Source organism: Eublepharis macularius, chromosome 9 (assembly GCF_028583425.1).
Source record: "Eublepharis macularius isolate TG4126 chromosome 9, MPM_Emac_v1.0, whole genome shotgun sequence".
Taxonomy (NCBI): domain Eukaryota; kingdom Metazoa; phylum Chordata; class Lepidosauria; order Squamata; family Eublepharidae; genus Eublepharis; species Eublepharis macularius.
In genome coordinates this window covers 40,646,181-40,670,442 of record NC_072798.1, presented here as the reverse complement: position 1 = coordinate 40,670,442, position 24,262 = coordinate 40,646,181, and the positions used below count along the sequence as shown (strand labels likewise).

Here is a 24,262-nt window from a genome sequence, read left to right as displayed (position 1 = left end):
TAATTTTTAAATGAATAACTATTGGGCAGAAGGGTGTATTGAAAGTATATGTGATGACATCTGAAAGTGAGGAAAGGCTTTTTTCTGATACTTATGGCACTTTGGGAGGCAGTGTGAAATAGTGATGATGGACAAGGATTGCTGTAAGATCTGCACAGGGTAATATTGTCCTCCTGACCACTGGAAGTTCTACCCAAGCCATTACTTCTTTCTAAGCCCAGCAGAGACTGCCCACACACCTTGAAATCTTTTCTCAATAGCCATGAGAGCTAGGCACTTGTTCTTTGTTTTAAAAATAGATGCTGAGATTGTGAGGACTGGCATCGAGTTGCCAGATTCCATTTTTGGACATTGGCGACAGACAGCCACGTGGATTGTTAGAACTAACCTGGGCAAAATCTGCAATGAGCACAAATCATGGTAAGAAAGCCGCACCATGGAATCCAAGAACAGCATGCCCTAGCTTGTCCTCCAAAAGCTTCTTTATGCTGCTTGGCCTCTGAATGTACATGTTCTGAGGAATATTCCCAACATAAGGGAATATGCTTGGGAGAGGGGTCTCCTCTCATTGTCAAAGGGTCAGAGGAAAGAAAGGCACAGGTGAGACATGTTGCCGCTCTTGATGTTTCCGGCTGCTGCAGCAACCCAAAGGGGATTGTTGCAATCATGGATCTCTTAAAACATCTTGAAAGCAGCTCTGACAATGCAGAATATCAAGGAGGATCAAGAAGACATCTCAGATGTAGAACAGTGACAAGAGTGGCATTTTATACTTAATCCACCCCCCCAAAAAATGTTTGCATCACAATTTGAAAGGGATTCCTCTCTTTAAAATGCCTTCCCCCTCATATGAAGAAACCTACTGCTTCCAAATCAAACCTCAGCTCCTACTATTCTCTCTACAAATTAGCTTTCCTCCAAGGGAAACAAGATAACCCAAAGCCTGTCCATCTTTTCTGTACTGACACCTTGGTTCTAAATGCATTTACTTGGCAATAAATCCATCCCATTGATTTCTCTGAAACTTACTTCAAAATAAATCCATTTTCCCTGCACCCACAGTGAAAAGTGAGCCTACAGAACAAGCTCCCCCCCCCCGCCATCACAACTTCACAGCAACCCAATCTCTTCCAGCCCTCTGAACTCACATCCCAAGTATGGCTCTGTAGCTCCAATAGTGCTTTCAACATATTTACACCAGTCTCATGTTTCCCTTGCAGACATTCCAAGTGACCCTGGAGATCAAATCATTTCCCTTCAATATTTCCCACAATCAAGATGCACAGTTGAGAGTCATGGAACATGTGACAATGGAAGACTAGTGTCTGCTGTGCAAAATACAAAATTCAAATAATAAAAGAACTGGATGGGGACATTTGGGGAAAGCTGGGGGCTATGCCCCTGGTTCTTCCCTCATATGCACACACAAAAGATATTCCACATGCTTTAAAGAGAAGCCTGAATTCAAACCAAGGGGAAAAAAGTTGTAGTGGTGGTTATAATTCAGAGACAGAAGGTGATAGCAGACAAGGGCGGGTCATTCACAGGTTGCTTTCATGGTTTTCCTCTATCTCTACGGTCACTGGGGGAAGCCCCCCGTTGTCATTCAGTCGTTTAGCCCTGTAAGTTTCATAGTGGATGTTGTGTGTTACCTCTTTTAGGTCTTGAAGGTGAGTCCTGAAGAATATATTAGAAAAAGAAAAGGAAAAGAGAGAGAGAAGAAAGCCCACTATGTATGCCATGGAGCACTCAAGTAGCTCTTTGCATTAAAAGACAACTAACAACACGGTTCCTCCTACAGCAGTAGTTCACCATTTCACAGCCCTTTTATTTATTTGAATGTATGTCTCTGAAGGCTGCACACTCTTCCCCAACACACAATACTACAGCACATATCTCCCACCACCATCTTTTTAAAAAAGCCACATAAGGTTATCTCCCTGGATATTTCTCTTCTACCTCTACAGGAAGTTTTACTATCCCCCCCTCCCTCTGGATATGAGATAAGAAGATAAAAAGTCCTCTGCTGAACCCATTTGCTTCACTATCCCATTTCCCACAATGTCCAGGAAGATGCATACAGGAAACCTATAAACAAGGAAGAAAGGAAATAGTTTCCCCCCAGAAAGAAGCCAGCATTACTATGACAATAAAGTGTTTGCTATCCAATACACTTGAGGCTAGCTTGTTACAGCACAATCCTAAACAGAATTAGTTTAGACTAGAGTGCTTAGAATTTCACTGTAAATGACTTAAAAGTGCGTAAAACCTACTAAGAGAGCAATCTTAACTCAACAAGAATTACACGAGGATGCTCAAGTGAAGGGAGACGCAATGTTAGCCAGAAAGCCATGTTTTAAAAGACAGATCGGAAGGCTCTGTCAGGTTCACCTCTCTAGAGCCTCAAAGATCACTCCTCAGAGCATTTGTTTATTTCATCTTCACCTTCCTGAAGTTCTGTCAATTTCACCTCTACTTCAGAGGAGAGGCAATAAACAAACTCTCTGAGGAGCAATCTTTGCCTGCTCTAGTGAGGTGAAACTCACAGAGCCTTCTGATCTGTCTTTTAACTTGGCTTCCCAGCTAACATTGCGTCTCCCTTCACTTGAGCGTCCTTGTGTAATTCGTCTCATGTAGAGAGACTCTCAGACATCTACTCAAGTATATTCAATGAGGCTTACTGCCAGGAAAATCTTAGGTTCGCATTGTCACTTTACTGGACCTATAGTGCAATAGATCACTTACAGTGTCATCCTAAGCAGAGTTACAGCTATTGAAGTCTTTTGCCTTCAGTTGACTTAGAAGAGCTTAAGATGGCACTGTTAAAATGTTAGAATGGAACACACCTCTGATGGTCATTTAATTTTAAAACTTGTCAGCAGTTTATCTTCAGCTCAATAGGCAATGTTCTTTACCTAATAACAAATGAGAACAAGTGTGGTGTAGTGGTTAAAGTGTGGGACTAGGATCCTGGAGATCCAGGTTTGAGTTCCCGTTCTGCCATGGAAGTTCAGTGGGTGACTCTGGGCCAGGCACACACTCTCACACACTCTCAGGTTGTTTTGAGAATAAAATGGAGGAGGAGAGGAGAATGATATAAGGCCCTGTGAGTCCCCACTGGGGAGAAAGATGAGGTATAAATGAAGTAAGTAAATAAGAAAGTAGACTTACCTAATGACAAAATCACGGAGTAGGGCAAATTCACAGTGATTGAGATTTTCCACTGTAAATAAACCAAAACAGATTAACCATGCTTTAAAGTGGAAGGAATCCATCAAGCCCAATCCCTGCCTCAAACAGCACTGATGAAAGTGAGTAGTATGTGTTTCTAGAACTCCCCTGTTGTCTGATTGGCAGTCTAAGTGGTGTTTGTTGAAATCTTTCTCCAGAACTCTGTTATGTTTTCCTGATACTTACAGTGAAATCTGAAGCATGTATATTCAAAAGCTAGACTCATTGAGTTCAACAGGACTTACTCCCTAGTAAATGCATTTAGGATTGAGTACCTGAGTACCTGTTTGTGCCTGAGTACCTGTTTATTCCATTATGAAACCAGGATATCCTGTTCTCAAATCTTCCCCCCAGCAAGTTATCTATCCAAACTGTCCCTTCAAGGAAGAGAGTCCACAATCTTTTGATGTACTGCTAAACTACTCGTATTTAGAATCCTCCCTCCTGGATTTTACCTTCCTGTACTTTGAACTGACTTTTTTTGCTTATCCTCAATGTTTAATATAAACTGCCTTATTTTTAACGCCCTTTAGAATATTTTAAAACTGTCAACACATTCTCTATATCCTTTTGTGATTTGCCTTTTTAATTCTTTTTTAAACATTAACTATCTCCTCCTAATTCTTCCCTATATATAACATTTTAAACATCTTCATATGGCTTTCCATGTTGTTGCTATCTAATTAATAGTACTTATTTATAATTTTTCACCCAGCCTCCAAGTATAAGCAATCTATTCTAATTTTGTATTATCAGTAATCTGGTAAATACATTCATTGTTTCATCGAGATCAGCAATATTGTCTCTTATCTCTCCTTTAATGGACCGTTCCAGGGAGATAAAGGCAACAGGACAAGATTTCTCTCCATGTACCTTACTGTGGCTGTTCTCAAACAAAGAAGCTTCAAAGGCAAATTACAATGTGGGATTGCTAAAGTGGAGTAACATAGTACCTTTAGATCCTGACTCCCTTCTTTGCTTCACTCCTCTCACCTCCTGATTGACTCAAGAATCTCCACTGCTCCATATATATGAAGAAGGGAGCTTTGACTCTGAAAATCTTGTTGGTCTCTAACATGCCACTGGACTCAAATTCTGCTGTTCTCATGTACCTTACTGTTACTATTTTGTCAGTTGCTGCTGGTGCCATTGATTTTGCCATTTTACCATCTGCCACCTATTGATATTTGTAAATGAGACTCAAAAATAAAAGGCCCATAAATTTGTTTACCTTCAATGACTCCCCAGGGTGTCTTCCTGCCCAGGACTCTTTTTCCATTCACTTGATATTCTTTATCACTGCCCACCACTGCAAATGGCATACTTTCCTGCTGAGATCAGATAGGTAAGATGAGTTTGATCCTCTGTAAAACAGGTATGGACATCAGGAAACTTCTTTCTATCCTTATCATCACTGCTGTCTCCCAGCATATATTTATTTGTAGAACATGACATAAATGCTATTGTTGCGGGTCAAAATGTGCCCATGTTCTTTTAAGTTCTAATTCTTCAGGCCTTTCATATTCCTTTAACTCATTCCATATTCTTTTCTGTGTGTTATGTAGCTACCTGAAAGAACTCTCTTTGTTACGCCAGTATTTATTTATTTATTTGGCAGGTTGCTTTCCAAATACACACAAGATTCTCATGTTAGGATGAGCTAAAGCTCACTTGCAAACTTTGGCAATACATAACACAAAGAACTTGTTTACTTTATACGTCTAGTGTGAGCTAGCTCCAACTGAAGTTGATTTAATAACATGCAACTGGCCAACACTGCCCATGCTGAAAACATCTGGGAATCCATTTACAGTGCAGCTGAAACTCACAGAGGAGCAGTTAAAGGTGTAAATCTTTGGAGAGAGCTTAATTTCCCCACTAGAACTTGTATAATGCAAATGTGTGTGGAGAGAAAGACACAGGAACTCTTAATTCTGCCACCAAGAGATACATGAGATCTAATTTTCAGCTGAAGAACAACCAAAAGTAAATGCTTAGGAGCCAAATTTGGAAGGCTTAATCCTGCTCAGTGGCTCCGCCTTCTGCAACCCATGTCCGGCACAAGCAAGGTGAAAAGCATGCACATGGTACTGATGATTCCTCTTTCTGCACTAATGAATTTTACTCGGCAGTCAGTCACAATCATGAGCATCCTACCCTAATTTTGTCATTCTCTGTCTTATCCTCAAGGTCTTCATCAAATTCTTTCTGGGGATAAAATTCAATCCCATGGACTTCTAGTTCTTTGCGGACCTGAATAGGAAAATATTTCAAAATGAAATGGTATATGCAGAGAGAATATTACTGTCACAACCCTGAAAGGTATTTTCCCCCAAATAAGGAAACACTTACCCTCTGTTTGAACTCAATCTTCTCCTCCATAGTCATGGTGTCTGCCTTGGCAATAACTGGAATGATGTTTACTACTTTGCTCAAATGCTTCATAAACTCTAGATCCAACGGTCGTAAGCTATAGCCCAAGAGGAAGAATACTATCACTACCTTTAATGCAGAAGAATGTATCTTCCAAACCCTATGTATGTATGTATGTGCTGTCAAGTCACAGCCGAATTATGGCAATCCCAGCAATGGGCTTCAAGGCAAGTGAGAAGCTCAGGTGGTTTGCCATTGCCTTCCTCTGCAGAGTCTTTCTTGGTGGTTCCCCATCTGAGTACCAACCCTGCTTAGCTTCTGAAGTAATTAGGCTATACTATACTATTTCACATCCTGCTTCCAGTCTGTAGCCTCCTTAAAATTAACCCCCTCATAGTTTCTAGGCTGGAGAAAGGAAAAATTATCAGGAATCATTCCTATCTGAGGCTGCAGGCCTTTTTGTATTAAATTCCTTCATAGCCACTGCCCTCTCAAGCAATCACACTGGCACACTGTCATATCTGATAAAAACTAGAAGTAACATCATTAGATCTTCTAGAAAATACAGAAACTCTATGGTTTTATCACAGAGTTTTTGTAAATTCTAGAGTGTCCATGATGCCAGCGCATGCTTCATTTGCCCCCATTTCCTCTTGCCAGTGCCTCAGCAGCAGGATACCAGGAGTTCTCCTGCTATAGCGGGAGATTTGCCATCCCTAGTATACACCCATATATGAAGAACAGCATATCTGAAATGGCCTGAACAATAAGCCACCATGGAAGCTTCCCTTCCAGTGAAGAAAGTGGGCAGGAATGGGCAAGCACTCACCGCTAGCAAAATAGTATAGAAGTCCAAGGCTTTCACCCATATTCATCCCTAAACTTAGATGGTTTCTAGCAAGGCATGCAGTTTATTTTGCTCCCCCTACAATTTGTCATTTTTGCACTTTGTCCCCTGGAAGATTCTGGCACCTGTGCTGATACTTAGGTCTCCTGGTCTGACATGCCGCTTTTGGGGAGATTTATGTGCAACTGCTCACGGGTACCATGTGGCTGATGGATATCATCAATGTTCAGCTAGCACAGCAGAGCCACCTCCATCATACAGGCATACCCTAGAGCTACTGAGAGATACATACGAGTGACCTGTGGGGGAGATAAAGTAGATGCAACAGTGGACTCTTGTGTCTGGTATTCGTTTCTTCCTCGCAATATTCACTTCTTCCTTCAGAAATTTCTCATATTGTTCATTGATGTATTTCTCAATGGGCTCCCAGCTAAGAAGATAAGGAATTTAATTTAATTTAATTTATTATATTTATATTCCACCCTCCCCGCTTTCGCAGGCTCAGGGCTGATAACAAATACAAACATCATTAAAAACATTTTAAAAACATTAAATAATACATTTAAAAACATTTAAAAACATTAAATATTACAATTCATGCTGCATGGTGGTTCATACATGCCTCTGTGTTCGCATAGGGGCGATGGTTTAACCTCCCCTTCACGGGGGGGCGGGCACTGCCCGGCGTCAGCCATATGCCTGGCGGAATAGCTCTGTCTTACAGGCCCGGCGAAATGCAAGCAAATCTTGCCGGGCCCTTGTCTCGCAAGACAGAGCATTCCACCAGGTCGGGGCCAGGACCGAAAAGGCCCTGGCCCTGGTCGATGCCAGGCGGGCCTCCCTAGGGCCAGGGACACTTAAAAGATGTTTTCCACCAGAGCGGAGAGTCCTCCGGGGCTCATATGGTGAGAGACGGTCCCTCAGATACGTCGGTCCAAGTCCGCGTAGGGCTTTGTAGGTTAACACCAAAACCTTGAACCTGATTCGGTACTCCACTGGCAGCCAATGCAGCTGGCGTAGCACCGGTGTAATATGCTCCCACACCGGTGCTCCAGCAATGACCCACGCTGCTGCATTCTGTACCAGCTGTAACCGCCGGATCAGGCCCATGGGAAGCCCAGCGTAGAGCGCGTTACAGTAATCCAAGAAAGAAAGAAAAGATAAGAGAAAAAGAAGTAGATAAAATCTCTTTGTCTCACACTGGAAGATCCTGTTAGGCAGAGACAGTTGCATTGGTGATGGTGCAACACACTATGTCAATTACAGCACAAAATCAAAAGTGATGTCATCGTGTCACGCTTAACCCTCTATGATTGTACCTGAAACTCCAAAATATTTCCCCTGCTAGCAACTGTGATGAATAGGGGCCAGTTCCAGGAGGTCCCCCACTATTGTCCCCTGTACATCAATTTGAGTAGTGAGGAAACAGATTCAGGAATTGTCAAAAGACCACTTTTTAATTTGTTCCTTCTGATAGCCCAATGGTACTCGCTCCACAGGCCTGAGAGAGCCTCATTCACCGTTGACATCAACCAAAAGAGCTACAGTTACTTCCATCCCTAGCATGAGGCCAGCACTCAAGTAGGCTTACAGCTTTTCTGCTTCTCCAGCAGCAGCTATTTTAAAGGGGGAACTGCCAATCACAATCCCCACCAAGCAAGGCAAGCCAACTTTTCTGAAACATAGGATGGGTGCCACATTGGAGGACAGTGTTCAGAAGTAGGGTTGCCAGCTCTGGGTTGGGGAATTCTTGGATATTTGGGGGTGGAGCCTGGGGAGGGAAGGGTTTAAGGAAAGGCAAGACCTCTCCTTAAACACTATAATGCTACAGTGTCTATTCTCCAAAGCAGCCATTTTCTCCAGGGGAACTGATCTATGTTGTCTGGAAATCAGTTGTAATTGGGGGAGATCTCCAGGCTCCACCTGGAGATTGGCTGCCTTAGCATCCCCCTACCTAATTCTGCTTATTTATTTATTTAAAAAATTTATATGCTGTCTTTCCACCCAAAATAAGGCCCCAATAATAATACTGGAATTTGCCACAATCATTAAACTACTGCTCCCAGATAACTATACCAGTAGTCCCAACCCATGCAACAACAGGATCCTGCAAAGTATATTTGTTTTTAGAAGACATGTAATTCTCTTGATGTCACTTCCCATGTGCCCGCAAGTGATGTAAGTGTGTCGTCAAGGTCACTCTAGCATTTGAGGAAAACTCTATGTTTAAACTTTAGCGTTTTGCCCCAATGCTAGAGCATTGCTGATGATGTGCTGATGTCACTTCTGGGCATACAGGAATGACATCAGCACATCTCTGTCAATGTCATTACATCACTGGTGAGGCCGCACTACCACTACCATGTCTCCCTCTGGCTGCCAGGTTTGGGATAGTAACCCTACCCACTGTAGTGGACGGCCTGGCAGCCCTACATACCCTTCACTATCTTTCAAGAGTGGAAGCTTAGACTAAGACCATTCTTACCTCTGACTGTGCAAAACACATACATTTCTGGCAGCTGCGCTGAACTTTCCGGAGACAGAGAAAGGATGAATGGAACTGAGAATTAGTGAAAGAAACAATACACTCACCAATTTTCATTGTTGATCTGGTCACCAAATCCAGGAGTATCAATAACTGTCAACTTCATTTTGACACCACCTTCTTCAATAACTGGGAAAGAAATGCTGCCATTACCACCCTTCAAAATTATCTCTTTTGTAATAGTGGTATGAAGCCATTTACAACATTGAACTAAAAAGGAAGAGGCCCCTCAAGAACCATAAACCCCCAGCCCTTCTAGAAATAAATATCTTTATCCAGGGCAGAAATCACACATCCAATATAAAGCACAGGAACTTTGAAATGAGAGTGTAAATCAAGCTTCGTGAAGGACTATCAGTTAATTTTTTTTAAAAGATACAAGCATATTTAAAATTGCCTTCCTGTTTTCACACATATACATCATCTGTATTAAGATGGCTTAAGTAAGTAAAGTAGCACATGTAAATTTGGTCTAAGACATTCTGAAATGGTATCAGTGCAGTGATGGGATCTTTTGCAAAACGTTTAGAAGGATAAAAAATGGTCATCGGCCTATCAATTCATGGTATACATCATTTCTAGGTAAGTGAGCCTCTACTTTTTGACGAATACATTATGTGCCCCTCTGTTACCTCCTGATTAGTCACACTGGCCCAAACTGGTCCACTGTCTCTTAGCACTGGGAACACATGAGCTCCATTCTGTTCCTTACTAACCTAAGATGTCCTTCCTGGCAGACCCTGTGGCTTTCCTTCCTTAAGAGATTTCTGGCAAGCTTTTATCGTCTGTCTAATCCCCCTGCCCTCAGTTGGGCAACTATCCTTTTGTCTCCTTCTGAGGGCCAAAACACACAATACAAACTCTATGAGTCAGGACATGGGTTCCCAGCCCCACTCACAGCCATACATTTCAGGAGGGACTCACCTTTAAAAAGCTCTCTGTTTCTCCATTTGTCTGCAGACAGGGCGCAGGGGAGGGAGGGGCTGCAAGCTTCTTCAGCATTTTCACCTCCTAGTCCTGACATAGCACCAGGGAGTCCTGTTTGCATCTTCCTTTGTGCTAGAGGAAGGGACAAGCAGCCACCCCGGCATCATTTCTGGTGGCAAAAATGCCACAGGAGGAGCCTAAAGCCCTCCCCCACACCCTGTTTGCAACCAAATAGAGAAACATAGAGCTTTTTTAAGGTGAATCCCTTCTTGAACATATAACAACAACATTCAATTTATCTATCGCCCTTCAGGACAACTTAATGCCCACTCAGAGCAGTTTACAAAGTGTTTCTATTATCCTTGCAACAATCACCCTGTGAGGTAGATGGGGCTGAGGGAGCTCTGGAAGAGCTGGGACTGACCTAGGGTTGCCAGCTCCAAGTTGAGAAATTCCTGGAGATCTAGGGGGGTGAAACCTGGAGAAACCTGGAGAAAGTGGGGTTTGGGAAGGGAAAGGACCTTGGTATGGCATAATTCCATAGAGTCCACCTCTAAAAGTAGTCATTTTCTCCAGGTGAACTGATCTCTGTGGCCTGGATACCAGTTGTAATTCTGGGAGATCTACAGCCACTACCTGGAGGCTGGCAACCCTAGACTGACCCAAGGTCACCCAGCTGGCTTCAAGTGGAGGAGTAAGGAATCAAACCCGGTTCTCCGGATTAGAGTCCTGACGCTTTTAACCACTACGCCAAACTGAGAGGCTTCTGTCCTGACTCATGGATTCTTTATCATGTATTTTGGCCCTAAGTAGCCTGTCTGGTCCTGCTTAGGTCTGCATGTTCTAGCCTTTCATCATGCCTCTACATTTATAAAGGTGGCTTGTATAACTTTTGAACAAGTGAGAGAGGCAGAAGGAAGTAGTTCACAGAGAGAGGAGTGGCCATGACACTGAACAGGAGAGAAAGGACACAACTAATGCCTTCAGTTTTGTCACTGCTGTGGTTATGGAAATTGCCCAGACACAAGTAGCCCACTAGAGCCTGCTGTACAAAGGCATGGCATGCATGATGCAGTGCTCTTTCGGGCAATTCCTGCTATCTTCTTGCTTTGAGACCCGCAATGTACTAACCTCACTGCTCTGCATGGACCCTGGAGGAGCTGTTCAGGAGAACAATAACATGCTGAAGGGCATCTGTACAATATTTGAGGACCTAGAAGGAGATGCAAACAACATGGATGGAAAGTTCCTACCGTGCCCAATTGCTTTGATTTCCACTGTTTTGGGAATCTTCTCTTCACGGTTCCAACCTGAAGACTTGCGGCTCACTTGAGATTTGAACAGGGTGTTCACAAGCGTTGATTTTCCCAGTCCGCTTTGGCCTGGAAGGAGAAGTTTACAAAATTTTCCACAACCTTTCTGTGCGAGTCAGGAGAACTATTTAATATCCTTAAGGCACTGAGTACATCAAGAAGATGGTTGCCTGCACTGGTTTACTACTGAGGTAGTAAACCAATGACTGAACTGAGCTGCTTTGGACTGCAGGTGGGAGTTTATATGACTGAACATTCCTATACACACACATACATTCACTCTCTCTCTCTCTCTCTCTCTCCCACCCCCCGTACACAAAAGCTATCTTTGCAGGGTAATAACTTTTCTCCCTATCATCCGGCTTTCTGTGTGGAAGGGGCATTTATTCAGTCATATGCTTTTATCTGTAGACCGAAGGGATACAACCCAGACACATGTTTACTACCCCCTGAGAACTAGGCCTGTGAATCACATAGAAAAAATGGAACAGAAACCTTGACATTAGTCCAGTTTCAATTCTGTCCACAGTCCTGGTATCAACCTGTCTTCCCATGGTACCAGTGTCATACTCCTGTTTCATAGTTAAGCCTCATCATAAAAGTCCCTTGGCTCTGACTCCTTCCTACCTACAACCATGATGTTGAAGTCAAATCCAGTTTTCATAGTCTTCTTGCGCATTTGCTCTATGATGGTATCAATCCCTATGTAGCCCAGCAGGTTAGAATTAATACCAACTGGTTTCATTGGCACCACTGGTTTTGGCCGGGGCTCTGGCACCAGCTCAGACATGGCTGTTTCAGGCTTGATATCTGCTGGACCTGGAAGAGAGAAATAAACCATTCACACCAGCAGTTGAACCACAGCTCTGTGAGCTGAAAACCTAAATCACTTTACTGCTGTTTTAGTGTACATTGAAAAAAGAGGGAAGGGGTGACAAATTAAGACAAATTCTCTTCCTTAAAGGCCCTTTCTCCCAGGCCCAGATTAAGACACACTGAGGCTCTAAGCTATGTCACATTTTAGAGGCCCCAAAGCATTATTTTAAAAAAGTGTATCAAACAAATTTAAAAGACTGAGATTGGAGATGGAATTTGCTGCAAGGAACAGTTGCTTTGTAGTAGAGTTAGCCCTGAATAGACAAGTCTTTAAAAGCATCATGTTACCAGAATAGCAGAAATAGAACTTTGAAAACCTTGATAACAACACCCAGTTGAATCTAAGCACACACCCATAGGACCTTACAGTGGGATACACTGTGACCTGCAAATAACCTTTCCAATATGTTACAACAACAGAAGTATGAAGGTATGATGGAACACCATCACAGCATGGGTCATTCCTAGCCCCAAGCCACTTAGGGCATTGCATTGTAGGTCAAAGCAGTAATTTGAATTGTTCCTGAAAACAAACGGGAAGCCAATAAAGAGCGTTTACTACTGACAATAGATGTCTAGAGATGTGGAATTTAACTCTGTAATTGTTCATGATGATGGTAGCAATTAGAGATGGGCACGAACCGAAATACGAACCAAAATTAAGCACGAACCCGGCCAGTTTGTGGTTCACGAACTGCGGTTCGTCAGATCCCATTTCTGATGAACCACTATGAACTTTAGGCTGGTTCATTTGGTTCGTTTTTTGGTTCGTGACTGTAGACAGCCTGGTGCCAATCAATCAGTTTCCTAGGCAACAGGGGATGGACTTCCTGCAGACCTTCTGTTGATCCGGAAGTGACCTGCTGACCCAGAAGTGATGATTTTCTGACTTGGATGTGACGTGTTCATGAACCAAATGAACCAGTTCGCGAACCAGGGCAGGTTTGTGAAAGTTCATGGTTCGTGAAATTTGACGAACCATGAACCGCATGGTTCGGGTTTTTTTCAGTTTGTGCCCATCTCTAGTAGCAATTTATAATGTGTTTGGCAGCTGTAGGGTTGCCAACTTTGCATTGGGAAATTTTTGGTACTTGGGGGTGGAGTCTGGAAATGGCAGAGTTTGGAGAGGGGAGAGACCTCAGCTGCAAATAATGCCATAGAGTCCTTGCTTCAAAGCAGCCTTTTCCCCCAGGGAAACTGATCTCTATGTCTTGGAGATCATTTATAATTCTGGGAGAAAGTCAGGCCTTACCTGGAGGTTGACAACCCTATGCCACACATCATTTGACCTTAATTTATCATTGACAGCAGCAGGAAGATTTTAAAAAAATATAAATTCCTTCCAGTTTAAGTATCATGCCCATGAAGTGCTTCCAGGGCTCTATAAGAGGCAAGCATTGTTTGTAAAGTGACCTCCAGTCTTTCTTCTCTAGAGGGAAGAATCAGCAAGCAAAACTGAGCTCTCCTCAACAGAAAGTTTATCTTAAATATTTCACAAGTAGTTTGTGTTTTTGGTTTTGACAGGATGTCCCTTCTGTTATCTTTCCACAGACTTCTCAAAGCTGTTGCTACTAGCCAAGAAACTCCAACTATCCAAGAAAGTATGCCCAGCACTCTGGCACCTTTTCACGTACTTCCTTTCCCCCTTTTTCTGCTGTATTCTGCTCAGCAGCCCAATTGATTTCTGCTTAGGACTGTCCTAATACATGTTATTTGCATAAAATAATACATTTCAATGCTTACAGTGAACCACACTCTTTGCCTAGTATCATGGGTGAGTTTTTTAAAAAGCCTGGCTGGGTGCCCCATCAGCATGATTTTAAACTGGTCTGCCAGTAGTCCAGTTTTCACCTAGACTTTCACCCTTCAATACGCCAGTGACCAGAGTTTATACAGCTCTTTGTTCTCAATCTGTAACATATTTTGTGTATCCATCTGCCCCTTTAGGTTAGAGCAAGCCTTATTTTGTACAGACATCTACAATTCTAGTCTATTATATTTCAGCTGTGATTTTTGTCTTTGTATCAAGGAAGGCATGGTCAAACATTTCCCCCTGCCATAGATTCCTTCATTTGTTATCTAGGCTCCGGTAAGATGTTTTCTACCTGTTGTATATAACACATGGTCCAGCAAGATATAGCCTCAGGGCCTATGGACTTCCTGGTTCCTTAGCTGTCAAACTAGAGATGATTCTTACAACCATGTTTTTTAGACGTGTCCCTAGAATTACTAGGTTCCCTGGGGATGAAAGTGGGGTATGGGGATCATTGGGAAGGGGTGTGCTGGCAGGGCAATGATATCATTCCTGGAATGATGTGGAAGCCTTAGGCCTGGTCTACTCAGGCAGTAGAATGAGCTCGTACTAGAATTTTGAAATGATAGAATGGGCTGTATCTGCTGTGGACTCCAGATGGAGGGGGAGGGGTAACATCTTTATTGCCCACCATGTAAAATTGTCTGCAAATAAAAATTAGCACACAAAGGAGGAAGGTGCTAGGCTTGCCAATTCTAAAGTAGGGCTTGGAGATCTCCTGAAATTACAATTAATCACCAGATTATTCAGATCCATTTTCTGGGAGAAAATGGCTGCGTTGGCATTATATCTCTGAGGTTGCTCCCCAAACCCTCCCCTCCCCAAATCACCAGGAGTTTCCCAAACCAGAACTGGCAACCCTACTTCTAGCATAGATTATTACATGCTGTGTTAAAATTAGACAAGACAGTCACATCCTTAAATACTAACAAAATTTATTCCAGCATAAGCATTTATGAATCGGAGCTCACTTACTTCACGAAAGCAAGTTTTCCTCTTACACAGAATTGTTATCATAGGGAAACTTTGAAAAATGTAACACACGCACCCTCACAGTCTGAGGTAGCAGAGTCCATCTATTACTGCAGCATCCTATCACTTTATCACCTCATTCTGCCAGTTCTATTCTACACTAGGTCTTAGTTTCACAATGAATTCAGATCATGGTTTCTTCACAGGATTGTTATGAGGATAAAACGTACGAGAGGAGAATGATGAAAGCCACTTTGGATCCCCATTGGGAAGAAAGACAAAGTATAAATCAAGTAAATAAATAAGTAGATGTGGTTTGGCATGACCACTAGTTTTCAAAAATAATGTGAACATTAGTTTACCAAACCAGTAAGCTCCTCTAATTTCTTCTTTGGAAAAAGATTCATGCAACCTATTCACCACAGGAATTAAGGCCAGAAAAGAATAAACTCAGAAGAGCCAACATATCATACAAGATGAACTGGCCCACAGTCAAGCCACATTTAATTTTCCTTTCCCAAAGTTATATAAGGACCTAGTTCCCACAACCCAGAGGCACAGAGCCAAAGACTTATTTTCTATCCAGACTGATTTCCTTTTCTCACCCTGAATACAAAGTAAGCAGCCAGTGATGAACCCAAGAACCCAAGAACCAGCCACATGACTGCAACTAAAAGCCTTTCAGTGGCAGCTCTGCACAGTGCTGCCAGATGTTCAAGAGCCTATATACATGGTAGTATCAACAGCCTCTGTGAAGTGCACAACCTTTGCACAAATTTTGTTATCTTGAGAAGGGCAGAAAACAGCAGTTCCAAGCATGGCCATGAACATCATTGAGAAAGTGACTGGTAAAAAGTAATTAGTAACTGATAGACCTGCTATTTGCCTACCTATGGGGGGTAGGCCTCAGCTAAAATACTGCAAAAATACTGTACACAGGAGAGGGAAGCCCCGGTACTCACCAGAGGAAAGATTTCAAGCATGCAAAGTGCGAAACAATGATGTCATTTCCGGAAGTGATGTCATTGTGCCACCCACAGTTATCAAAGCTGCTGGACTGGGGCCTTTTTAGGGAAAGAGGAGGAGGAGCACCTGCTCTGGAGAAGCCACTCCTGTCTCTCTTGTTGTTATGATTGGCTTGCTGTGCAGGAAGCACAAGGGGAGGGGAGAGGAGGCAGGGAGGCAGAGCATGAGCCCCCACTCTTCTCAGCCCTGGCCTCACACTTTCTCCAACAGCAGCTACTGATTAGCTAGCTGTACTGCCTGGAAGCAGGGGGGAGGGGAGGAGGAGGAGGCAGCGGCACGTGAACTTGAGTACAGGTCTCCTTAGCAAGGGGCTGTTGGCGCTGCCACTAGCTTGTGAATGCCTAGGCACGGCAGCAGCCGGCCTGGTTCTACTACCAGTTTGCCTTGGCCAGCTGCTTCTCCCACACACAAATATACCAAACATTTATAAATCCGGTATTTTCACTCAATTTCCCCTGGACAGTCCAAGAAAATACCAGACTGTCTGGGTGAAAACCGGACACCTGGCAACCCTACCCTAAGCTCCAATCCCCTGCCCTTAAAAACTGAGGAGAAAAAAATGGCAGGAAAATGGCTTCCATAGTGACACTCTAGGAATTTCCCCATGGCTCTGTGGTCTTTACCATTAGGGAAAATCCTAGACTATCACTCAAAAGTGATGTCACATCCTCCCCAGACAACACCCTCTAAATCTCATGGCATTTGCCAAGGCAGTGCTGGCAACCCTTGTAACTGGAGAGGACACAGGTTTTCTCTGGTCTACTGCTATTTCTTCAACTAAGGGTAATGGTTTGGCAGTACTAAAGAGAATTCCAGTAGGATTTTACTTACTTATGCAACAGCAACAGTTATTGCAACAGAAGCACAGTGAGAAAAGGTTACAGTTTCTTTTCCACTTTGGCTATTTCTCCATGGAGTTTTTCCCAACATGCATTAAAGGGGAATGTTCAGATGATGTCATACTCATTCCAAGCATGACCCATGGGGTTCCCAGGGCTTTCTCCTTTAATTCCAATCAAAATTAAACCTGTTTTTTTAAAGGTTAAAAAGTGGAACTACAGGATGACTGGAGATGGAGTCCCATCTGTACACTCCAGAGAGGGGAGCAGAGTTAACCTCTATGCCAAAGGGTATGGGCAGCTCACTGCCACATGCCATCCCTTCTTCCTTTTAAGCCTGTTAAAGAGTTTTATTTCCACAGTCCTGTCAAGGCACTGTAGCATTACAGTATGACTTGGTAGAGAAAGAGAGAGTGAGGGGAACGGAGGAGTTCTAGGCTGCAAATGTGACCAAGGAGAGGACTGGGGATTTGGGTGGTGGCAGCAGCACAGTAATATGGGCTGTAGATGGTATTCCTGCCTGCTCCCACACTGCTTGTTGGTGCTACCACTGTGGGGTCACGTTTTCAACCCCCTTCTAAGCAAAGTATTGGCTGCAGGAGGAGGCGGCTATGGTGACTTTTATCTACCCAAAGTGAGAGCTCCAAGCAAAACCTAAGCAGGTTCTGACTCTGACAAGGATTCAAACACAACAATCTGGCAACAAATGACTGAACTGAAGGTTTATGAACTGTATTATTGCCATGCCATTTATAAAATAGGGGAGTGCTGGCCCTACTGTAAGAGAGCAGCTGCCTGCCTCAGGGTATAACCTGTTAAAAGCCAACTTGACCACATTTCCAAGACCTGAACAAGAAGGGCCTTCAGGTATTGCAAGTGTTAAACAGCTTGGAAATACTAGGGAGTAAGTCATCACCAGTTACTATTGTTGTAAATTGTAAGTGTCCTGTTCTTTGGGAACTGAACCTGGAGCCTTCTGCATGCCAAACAGATGCTCTAGCACTGAGCCACAGCCTCATAGTCAGTGAAGGTCACCATTTGCTTTTTTCTGCCCTAGGCACCGAAACAGTATCTGAAATAGGGTCACTTTGCTTTATTAACCAAGCTCCAGTCTATGGATGAAAATTGCCTTCTAAATGCTAAAGCAGTTGTTATAATAGCATTTAGTGGGTGATGAGATTTATTTTCCCTCTACTTTGCCACAATGTGTTTTATCACATTGCTGCAGCTTCTTAGAACTTCAAGCAGAGACTACCCCAGAACTAGATTAAATTCAGTATCCTATTTCATTTATTTGTTTGTTTTCACTTTTATGGATTGACATAGAGGGTTTTTTTTCCTCCATGTCTTTCAGTTCTTTGTTTGAATAGGGGTGGGGGGTGGGGGGTGGGGATGAGTGAATGAATTTAACCTTCCTTTGTTAGCAAAATAATAACCATAATGTACTGAATAAGTAGACAGCTCTGATTCAGCACACCTCGGGTTTTACTGGATGCTTTCTGTCATTCAGAGTAAAATCAGATTCCACTTAACTGGTGCTCACACTTAGCTAGTATCTCAGAATAAAACACATTGAACATATAACTATGGGAGCCACGCTATTGCTATTCAAAATAATTTCCAGGTGTCTTTTAAATTATCATTCTTTTTTAAAAAAAATGAGCCCTAGGAAAATAAAGAACAACAAAGTACAGGTGCTGCTTCTAAAATTAGTAGCTGGGGGTGGGAGGGAAACATTTAAGTACACACAATATTGCAATATACAGAAGTGTGTGCATCTATATCTTATTATTTATTCAAGTTTTGAGCCAAATTTGAGCCAAAACTCCCCAGGCCCAAGCCCTCAAATTAGACTTAAACACTAAGCCTCCATCTTGCTATTTCTGGAAATATAATAAAGGAGTACTTCTGAGCAGGTGCAGTGTCTTTCCTTCAGAGAAAAATCACAGCCAACATTCACATTTGGGGGGATTTTACATTAGACTATGACTTCCAGGCAGGCTTGAATCCTAACAGAAGGATAGAAGGAAAGAAGAGAGAGCGGGGTGGGAGGGAGGAACTATGGAGCTGCTGCTGCTGGCGCTGCCCCCCCCCAGCCCAATTTGGATCGGCATATACAGCAAAAAGACCTATTTCAACATCTTTTTCAACTGTGGTGGAATTGTTTCTTCCTCTAGGACGCAGTTACATTCAAAGCTAAATTAGAGCGCCTCATCTGAGAGGTGTGATACATTTGGTTTGACTTCCCATAACTGGTGAATAAACCAAAATGGTACAAAAGCTGGCATTTTTTTCTTTCAAATAACTAGGACAATCCAGCAAAAAAAATCAGCATCTAATGTATAGCAATCCTATATCCAGTTCTGATATCTCCACTAATAGCACATTCCCCTTGAACTGCATCCATTCATTCTGTCCTCCTACTCCAGCCTGCCCCTTTTTAATTCACGGCCCTTCTGTGGCTGCTTCCCATCCCCCCATCTTCTTTTCCTTTACCTGTTTACCTACATCAAACCAGTCCTAATGTTTTTGCTGTACACCATTACAACAAAGGCAAGACCCACCGACAATGACATTGTTCCCCTGCCTGCTCAGGATTCTCCACCACTGCCCTACTATGCCTCTATCCAGTGCTCATGGATTTGAATGTGACACATTCATGTCACCAAAAGAGAGCAGCCTGTGGTCAGCAGCAGCCAAGCAGCTCACACCCCTGGGCCAGCTGTGATTTATTCGCTTCTTTCACAAAAGCCTTAGTGTTTAGCAGCAGCCCCACAGCTGCCCTGCTTCCTCCTTGATACCAGATGGGAAAGATGGGCAGGAAAGGGCTCTTTCCTCTTCAGCAGGCTTTCCCTACAAGGCTTGAGCAACCACCAATCCCCATTCCAGATGCTCATATGAGTGTGCACCTTATCTCAGCTTCCTTCTGGCATCTCTGAGCCCAGTGCAGTCTGTAAGAGCATGCAAGCATCTACATGGACCACTTACCTTTGAACATGAATCTTTCTTTGTCTCTGGATGTGCTTGTTCAGGGTGGGGTTCCTCCTTACTCTGCTCTGACCAAAAGGCTGCCTGTGAGATCCTGATCCTCTCTCTCTCTCTCTCTCTCTCTCTCTCTCTCTCTCTCTCTGTTCTTTTTCTTCTCCAATGGATTTTCAGATAAGCAGGGATGCTGCTGCTGCTGCCATGGTCACATGACCTGAATATTAAACAACCCTGTAAAATCTCCCCCACTCCGCTTCTCTTTCTTTCTCTCTCTCTCTCTCTCTTCCTAGAATCCAGGGCTATACTATCCAAGCATCTGGGAGACCTTGGCTGGATTGGTGGGTCTGAAAACGTATGCTGCTGTCTCCTGGAGGGAGGTGCTGTCATGAACAGGATAGATAAGATGTCCCCTCCCCACCATACAGATACTCTTTCTCCCTTGTCTCTCTGCCCTCCTTTCTTCTCTGTTCCCAGACAGCTTTCATATGCTGTCTGCTGAGCATCTCTAGAGACAGCCACTCATTAATGCAGAAGTATTTTAACCCTTTCATCAGAGAGTCACATTTACTAATAAAAAGAAGGAAAGCATGTGTCTGCAGGTAACTGTTCTAGAATTTGGTCTATGTGCCTGCTTGCAATCTTATTTGCACTGGTGAACCTGAGGAGCTAATCTATTAAAACCCACATCATCTTTATGCATTTATGGCTTCAACAGATTTCCATTCCACTTAAATTTTAATTCTGAGTTTTTGGGCATAGCAGAAGGCAATAAACAACTGTATGGAGACAGAGAGTGTCTGACAGCAATGGTGTGCATGGCAGCCCAGGCAAAGAGAAATCTGTCTTTGTGTCAGTGTGCATAGCGTGTGCATGATGGCCTTCTATGTGCCTGTAGGCATCTACATCTGTGTGTGTCTTTCCACATTTGTGAAGGCAAGCATTCATGCCTTGGAAAAGTGGAGAACTAGAGGTGTGTCACTTTCAGGAGCACTTGCATTGACAAATGTGCAGAGACAGTCTGTGTGCAAGATATAAGTCAAACACTAAAGCATGAAATCCATGTATAGACTGCTTTCTGTGACAGTCACATGTAAGAGTATTGCACTATAAACTACCTTCACCCTGTGCAATGAAACCCACACTTGTGCAGTCTTTCACATGTGACGAGTTACACATGAGCTGTACAATATTAGCTTAACATTAATGCTTTCCATATGCAAAATAGATTCCTTTGAAGAATTAGGGCTAAAGAAAAGATCCAGGAAGCAGTCTCACTCTAACTTTGTAATTGTTGCAGTAGAACACCACAAATTTTGTGCATAGAGTTTCTGTGTATACAAGCAGTATACACACAGTCTCTCTACATGAAACATCTGACATGTGAAGAACACACGTAGACAGATGCAATGTTAGCCATGAAGGGTAGTTTAAAAAGACAGAGCCAGCAGCAGAGCAAAGGCTTTGCTATACGTTGGAGCTGTGTGAAAGGGCTGTGATATGCCAGAAGGGAAACTTCAGCCCATTATAACTTCTCCAGGTCCAAGCCCAGCTCCAGAAGACAGCTCCAGCCCATTTCCGTTCCTCGCTGCCTTCTGGTTGCGAACTTGCAATCCCACACAGTTTTAGACTGAAGAAGTGAAACTGACAGAGTCTTTTTGGAGGCGAAGATGAAGTTAACAAACCCTCTGAGGAGTGATCTCCGCAGGTTCTGTCATTTTAAACTATGCTTCCTGGCTAATATTGCTTTTCACTACACTTGACGAACACATACCTCCATGAAAAAATATATATTGTACAGTTTATAAGTAGAGAGCTTCCACACATACAGTGTGTACAAGTGGAGGTTATGTGAACATGGTATACTCAATACAGAGAGGTCAAGAGCAGGGCTAGCAGGCAAAGTTTTGCTCCCCCACAAATGAACCTGCATATTGGTAGTCCACAGCAGTCATTGACACAGGACTAAAAAGAGGTTGTTCAGGACTTCTGTATGACAATCTATTGCTTGGACTGTGCCAATAAAAGAAGAACCCACTGTCCCCATTTGTCTTTAGGACAATAGACAGGGCTACACTAGAAAGACCAAATGTCTGATTCTATAAGCCTTTTTATACAGGATCAAGTTCATTGGGCTTTCTTTATATGGTCCTGTTTACAAGATGGATTGTGGGTAAACAAATAAGTGGATAGTTTACAAGTATGATCAGACTTTGAATGACTTTGTATCTTAACAAAGCTTCTTTCCTGGTTCCATTCACTATATTAAACAACATGAAATCAGAGTATTACCTCACGAACCATGAAATTGCATGCTATCTCCTGCACAATGCTCCACACTCTCTCTCTCTCATGCTTGCATGCATGAGCGCGCACACGCACGTGCACACACACACACAAACCCTGACAGGTGCTCATTTTTAGACTTACATTCAAACCCAGCAGTATTGTTCACAGGCCATACAGTGGAATTTGACATGAAAGGATGGTCTGTGTCAAGACACTCCTGTGGAAAAGAAGACAACACCTTTCTAGTTTCAGCAAAGTCTTCCGGTATGTCTATGGCTTTTGGAACACCACATCTGTCATTGGAAGCAAGGTATTCCTCAACAGTAGTCTTCAAGGATGAATTCATGGACTCTTTTTCTATGATTTGGGAATATGGATGAGGAGGTGGTGATGGTGATGATGATGGTGAACTAGCAGAGGCCAAACTTCTCTGAGAATTTGGCATTTCCACATCTGAGGTATTATTTTCACCCTCATGGCACAGTGTAGCTTGTGTAGCTATGTGTCTCTCAGCTATATTTGGAGGCAAGATTTGTAATCCAAATGGGGACAGAGGGCCTGGTAAAGACTCTTGTCCTCCCTTCGCCAGTGCTTCCTTTCTTAGGGGCACTTTCTGGAACTCTCTCCTTTTCACAGAATGTGACAGGAGTCTCCGACCAGGTGTGGGGGCATTATTGTTCCTGCGGAGAGTAAACGAGAGAGAGCTTAAGTTCCGTGGAGCCAAACCATTGGCTGTTGTCCACTGAAGAGACTGAGATGTAGAAGGAAGAGGAGATGGTGTGGGAAGTTCATGCCTACGTGTCTCTTTGGGGAGCCCAAGCCTGCAATTAGGTCTGGGAATCCCTCTGTTCCTTGCCAAAGGCATCTGTTTTGTAGAGTCCTGCATGAAAGAATCAAGACAGGTTTCGTTTTTCAAGATAGGGCTGAGAGCTGCCAATCCACCATCTCCAAAAGAGCGAGCTGAGAGTCCCGGGATGCGGCTCGAGTTGGAGGAGGCCCCCAAGGTTGGAATGCATCTTCTGGTCCTGTTTGGGGAAGGAGCAAAATCCTTATCCATCATGAACTCTTGGTGTCTCTGTTTTTCCTAAAGAAACAAAACCAACAGAAAAGTTAATGCAAACTAGTCACCATCAGTCAGAGCTAATAATGCTGGGACTTTATACCCTGTCCAGGCAGTGATAATTCTCATTTGAGGATGAACAAGCACATTTTCTCCATATATTGTGAAGGCCTATAAATGGATTTCAAAAGCCTGATAGATATAACACACCAAATGCCAGCTCTAAAATAGCCAGTACCATTCATTCTATCTTAATGGAAAGAAACAAACATGATCCTAAGGATGTATATTTAAAAAATTAACTGTAAACCAGAAACTCCTCATGCTCCTCTTAACCATTTACAGAACTGTACAGTCTGATGAGGAGAAGAGTGACACATTGTTTGATAGAAGCTATTAGACTACTTGTTCATTTGTTGTGTATGCATGTGTGTCTGTGTTTGTGTACTACCAGTGATTAACAATAGGTTGTTGTCAATCTCTGGCAGTCGAAAGAGGTTTGAAAGAGGACTCATTTAGCTGTGATGTGTTCATTGACTAATCCTGCTTTTGTCCCTAGTTAGAAAGTTTGAAAAACAATTGTAGTGTTTCGAAATCTGCAAAGGCTGCTGTGGGACAATGTGAGAAGAAATGTCTCTCTCAAACCATTTTACTAACTCTCTGCTTCAAAGAAGAATTGGTTAATCAATACTTTGTTTTATTTGATTGTTTGCCTCTTTCTTTTTTCACAACATATTTTTAAACTGTAAGACAGAGTTAAGAGCTTACCTGCAAGAATTAAGGTGTGAAATGTCCCCTGCAAACAAGCATCTGAAGCCGGCAGCTGGTGAATAGTCCAGATCTTTCCAAGGACAGCCAGATCCCCTATTCCTGCCTGCTGCCAGTCTCCTGTGGGCTGCAGTGGATCAAGGCAAAAACTACATCACCACTGAGGAAGAGCATCAACCATAAGATGACATCCAGACCTCTTGGAGTTCATGGTGAATGGGTCAGACCCCTTCATACTCTATCTGTTCTCTCTAGGTCCATGATATTTTCCATCCTTCTCATGAGATGCCGTGGGAGAGTGTCTGGGTGAATTTGGAGCTGAACGCAGCTGGACAACAAGGCAAAGAATGAGTGGGTAGTGACTGAATGGGAGCACTCATACAGTGCCCTGATCCGAAAAT

The 24,262-nt window shown here is 43.1% G+C and overlaps 1 protein-coding gene across 1 annotated transcript; it reads right to left on the bottom strand.

Annotated features, from left to right (window-relative positions):
* Positions 1 to 1,541: 1,541 nt before the first annotated feature.
* On the bottom strand, positions 1,542 to 19,760 carry SEPTIN3 (septin 3). Its single transcript, XM_054988667.1, has 10 exons — positions 19,751 to 19,760; positions 11,864 to 12,055; positions 11,177 to 11,305; positions 9,044 to 9,125; positions 6,744 to 6,881; positions 5,584 to 5,701; positions 5,389 to 5,484; positions 4,463 to 4,562; positions 3,172 to 3,223; positions 1,542 to 1,677 (listed from the first exon to the last, which is right to left on the bottom strand). Exons 1-10 carry the CDS (start codon positions 19,758 to 19,760, stop codon positions 1,542 to 1,544), a joined length of 1,053 nt encoding a protein of 350 aa, XP_054844642.1.
* Positions 19,761 to 24,262: the final 4,502 nt, after the last annotated feature.

What these genes read in the sequence shown, in the direction of transcription:
- SEPTIN3 (XM_054988667.1), bottom strand. An exon ending in AATCAAAGCAATTGGGCACG is followed by an intron (nt 9,126 to 11,176) that starts GTAGGAACTTTC and finishes TTTCTTTCCCAG; the next exon opens with TTATTGAAGAAGGTGGTGTC. An exon ending in ACCCTGGGGAGTCATTGAAG is followed by an intron (nt 3,224 to 4,462) that starts GTAAACAAATTT and finishes GTTTATTTACAG; the next exon opens with TGGAAAATCTCAATCACTGT.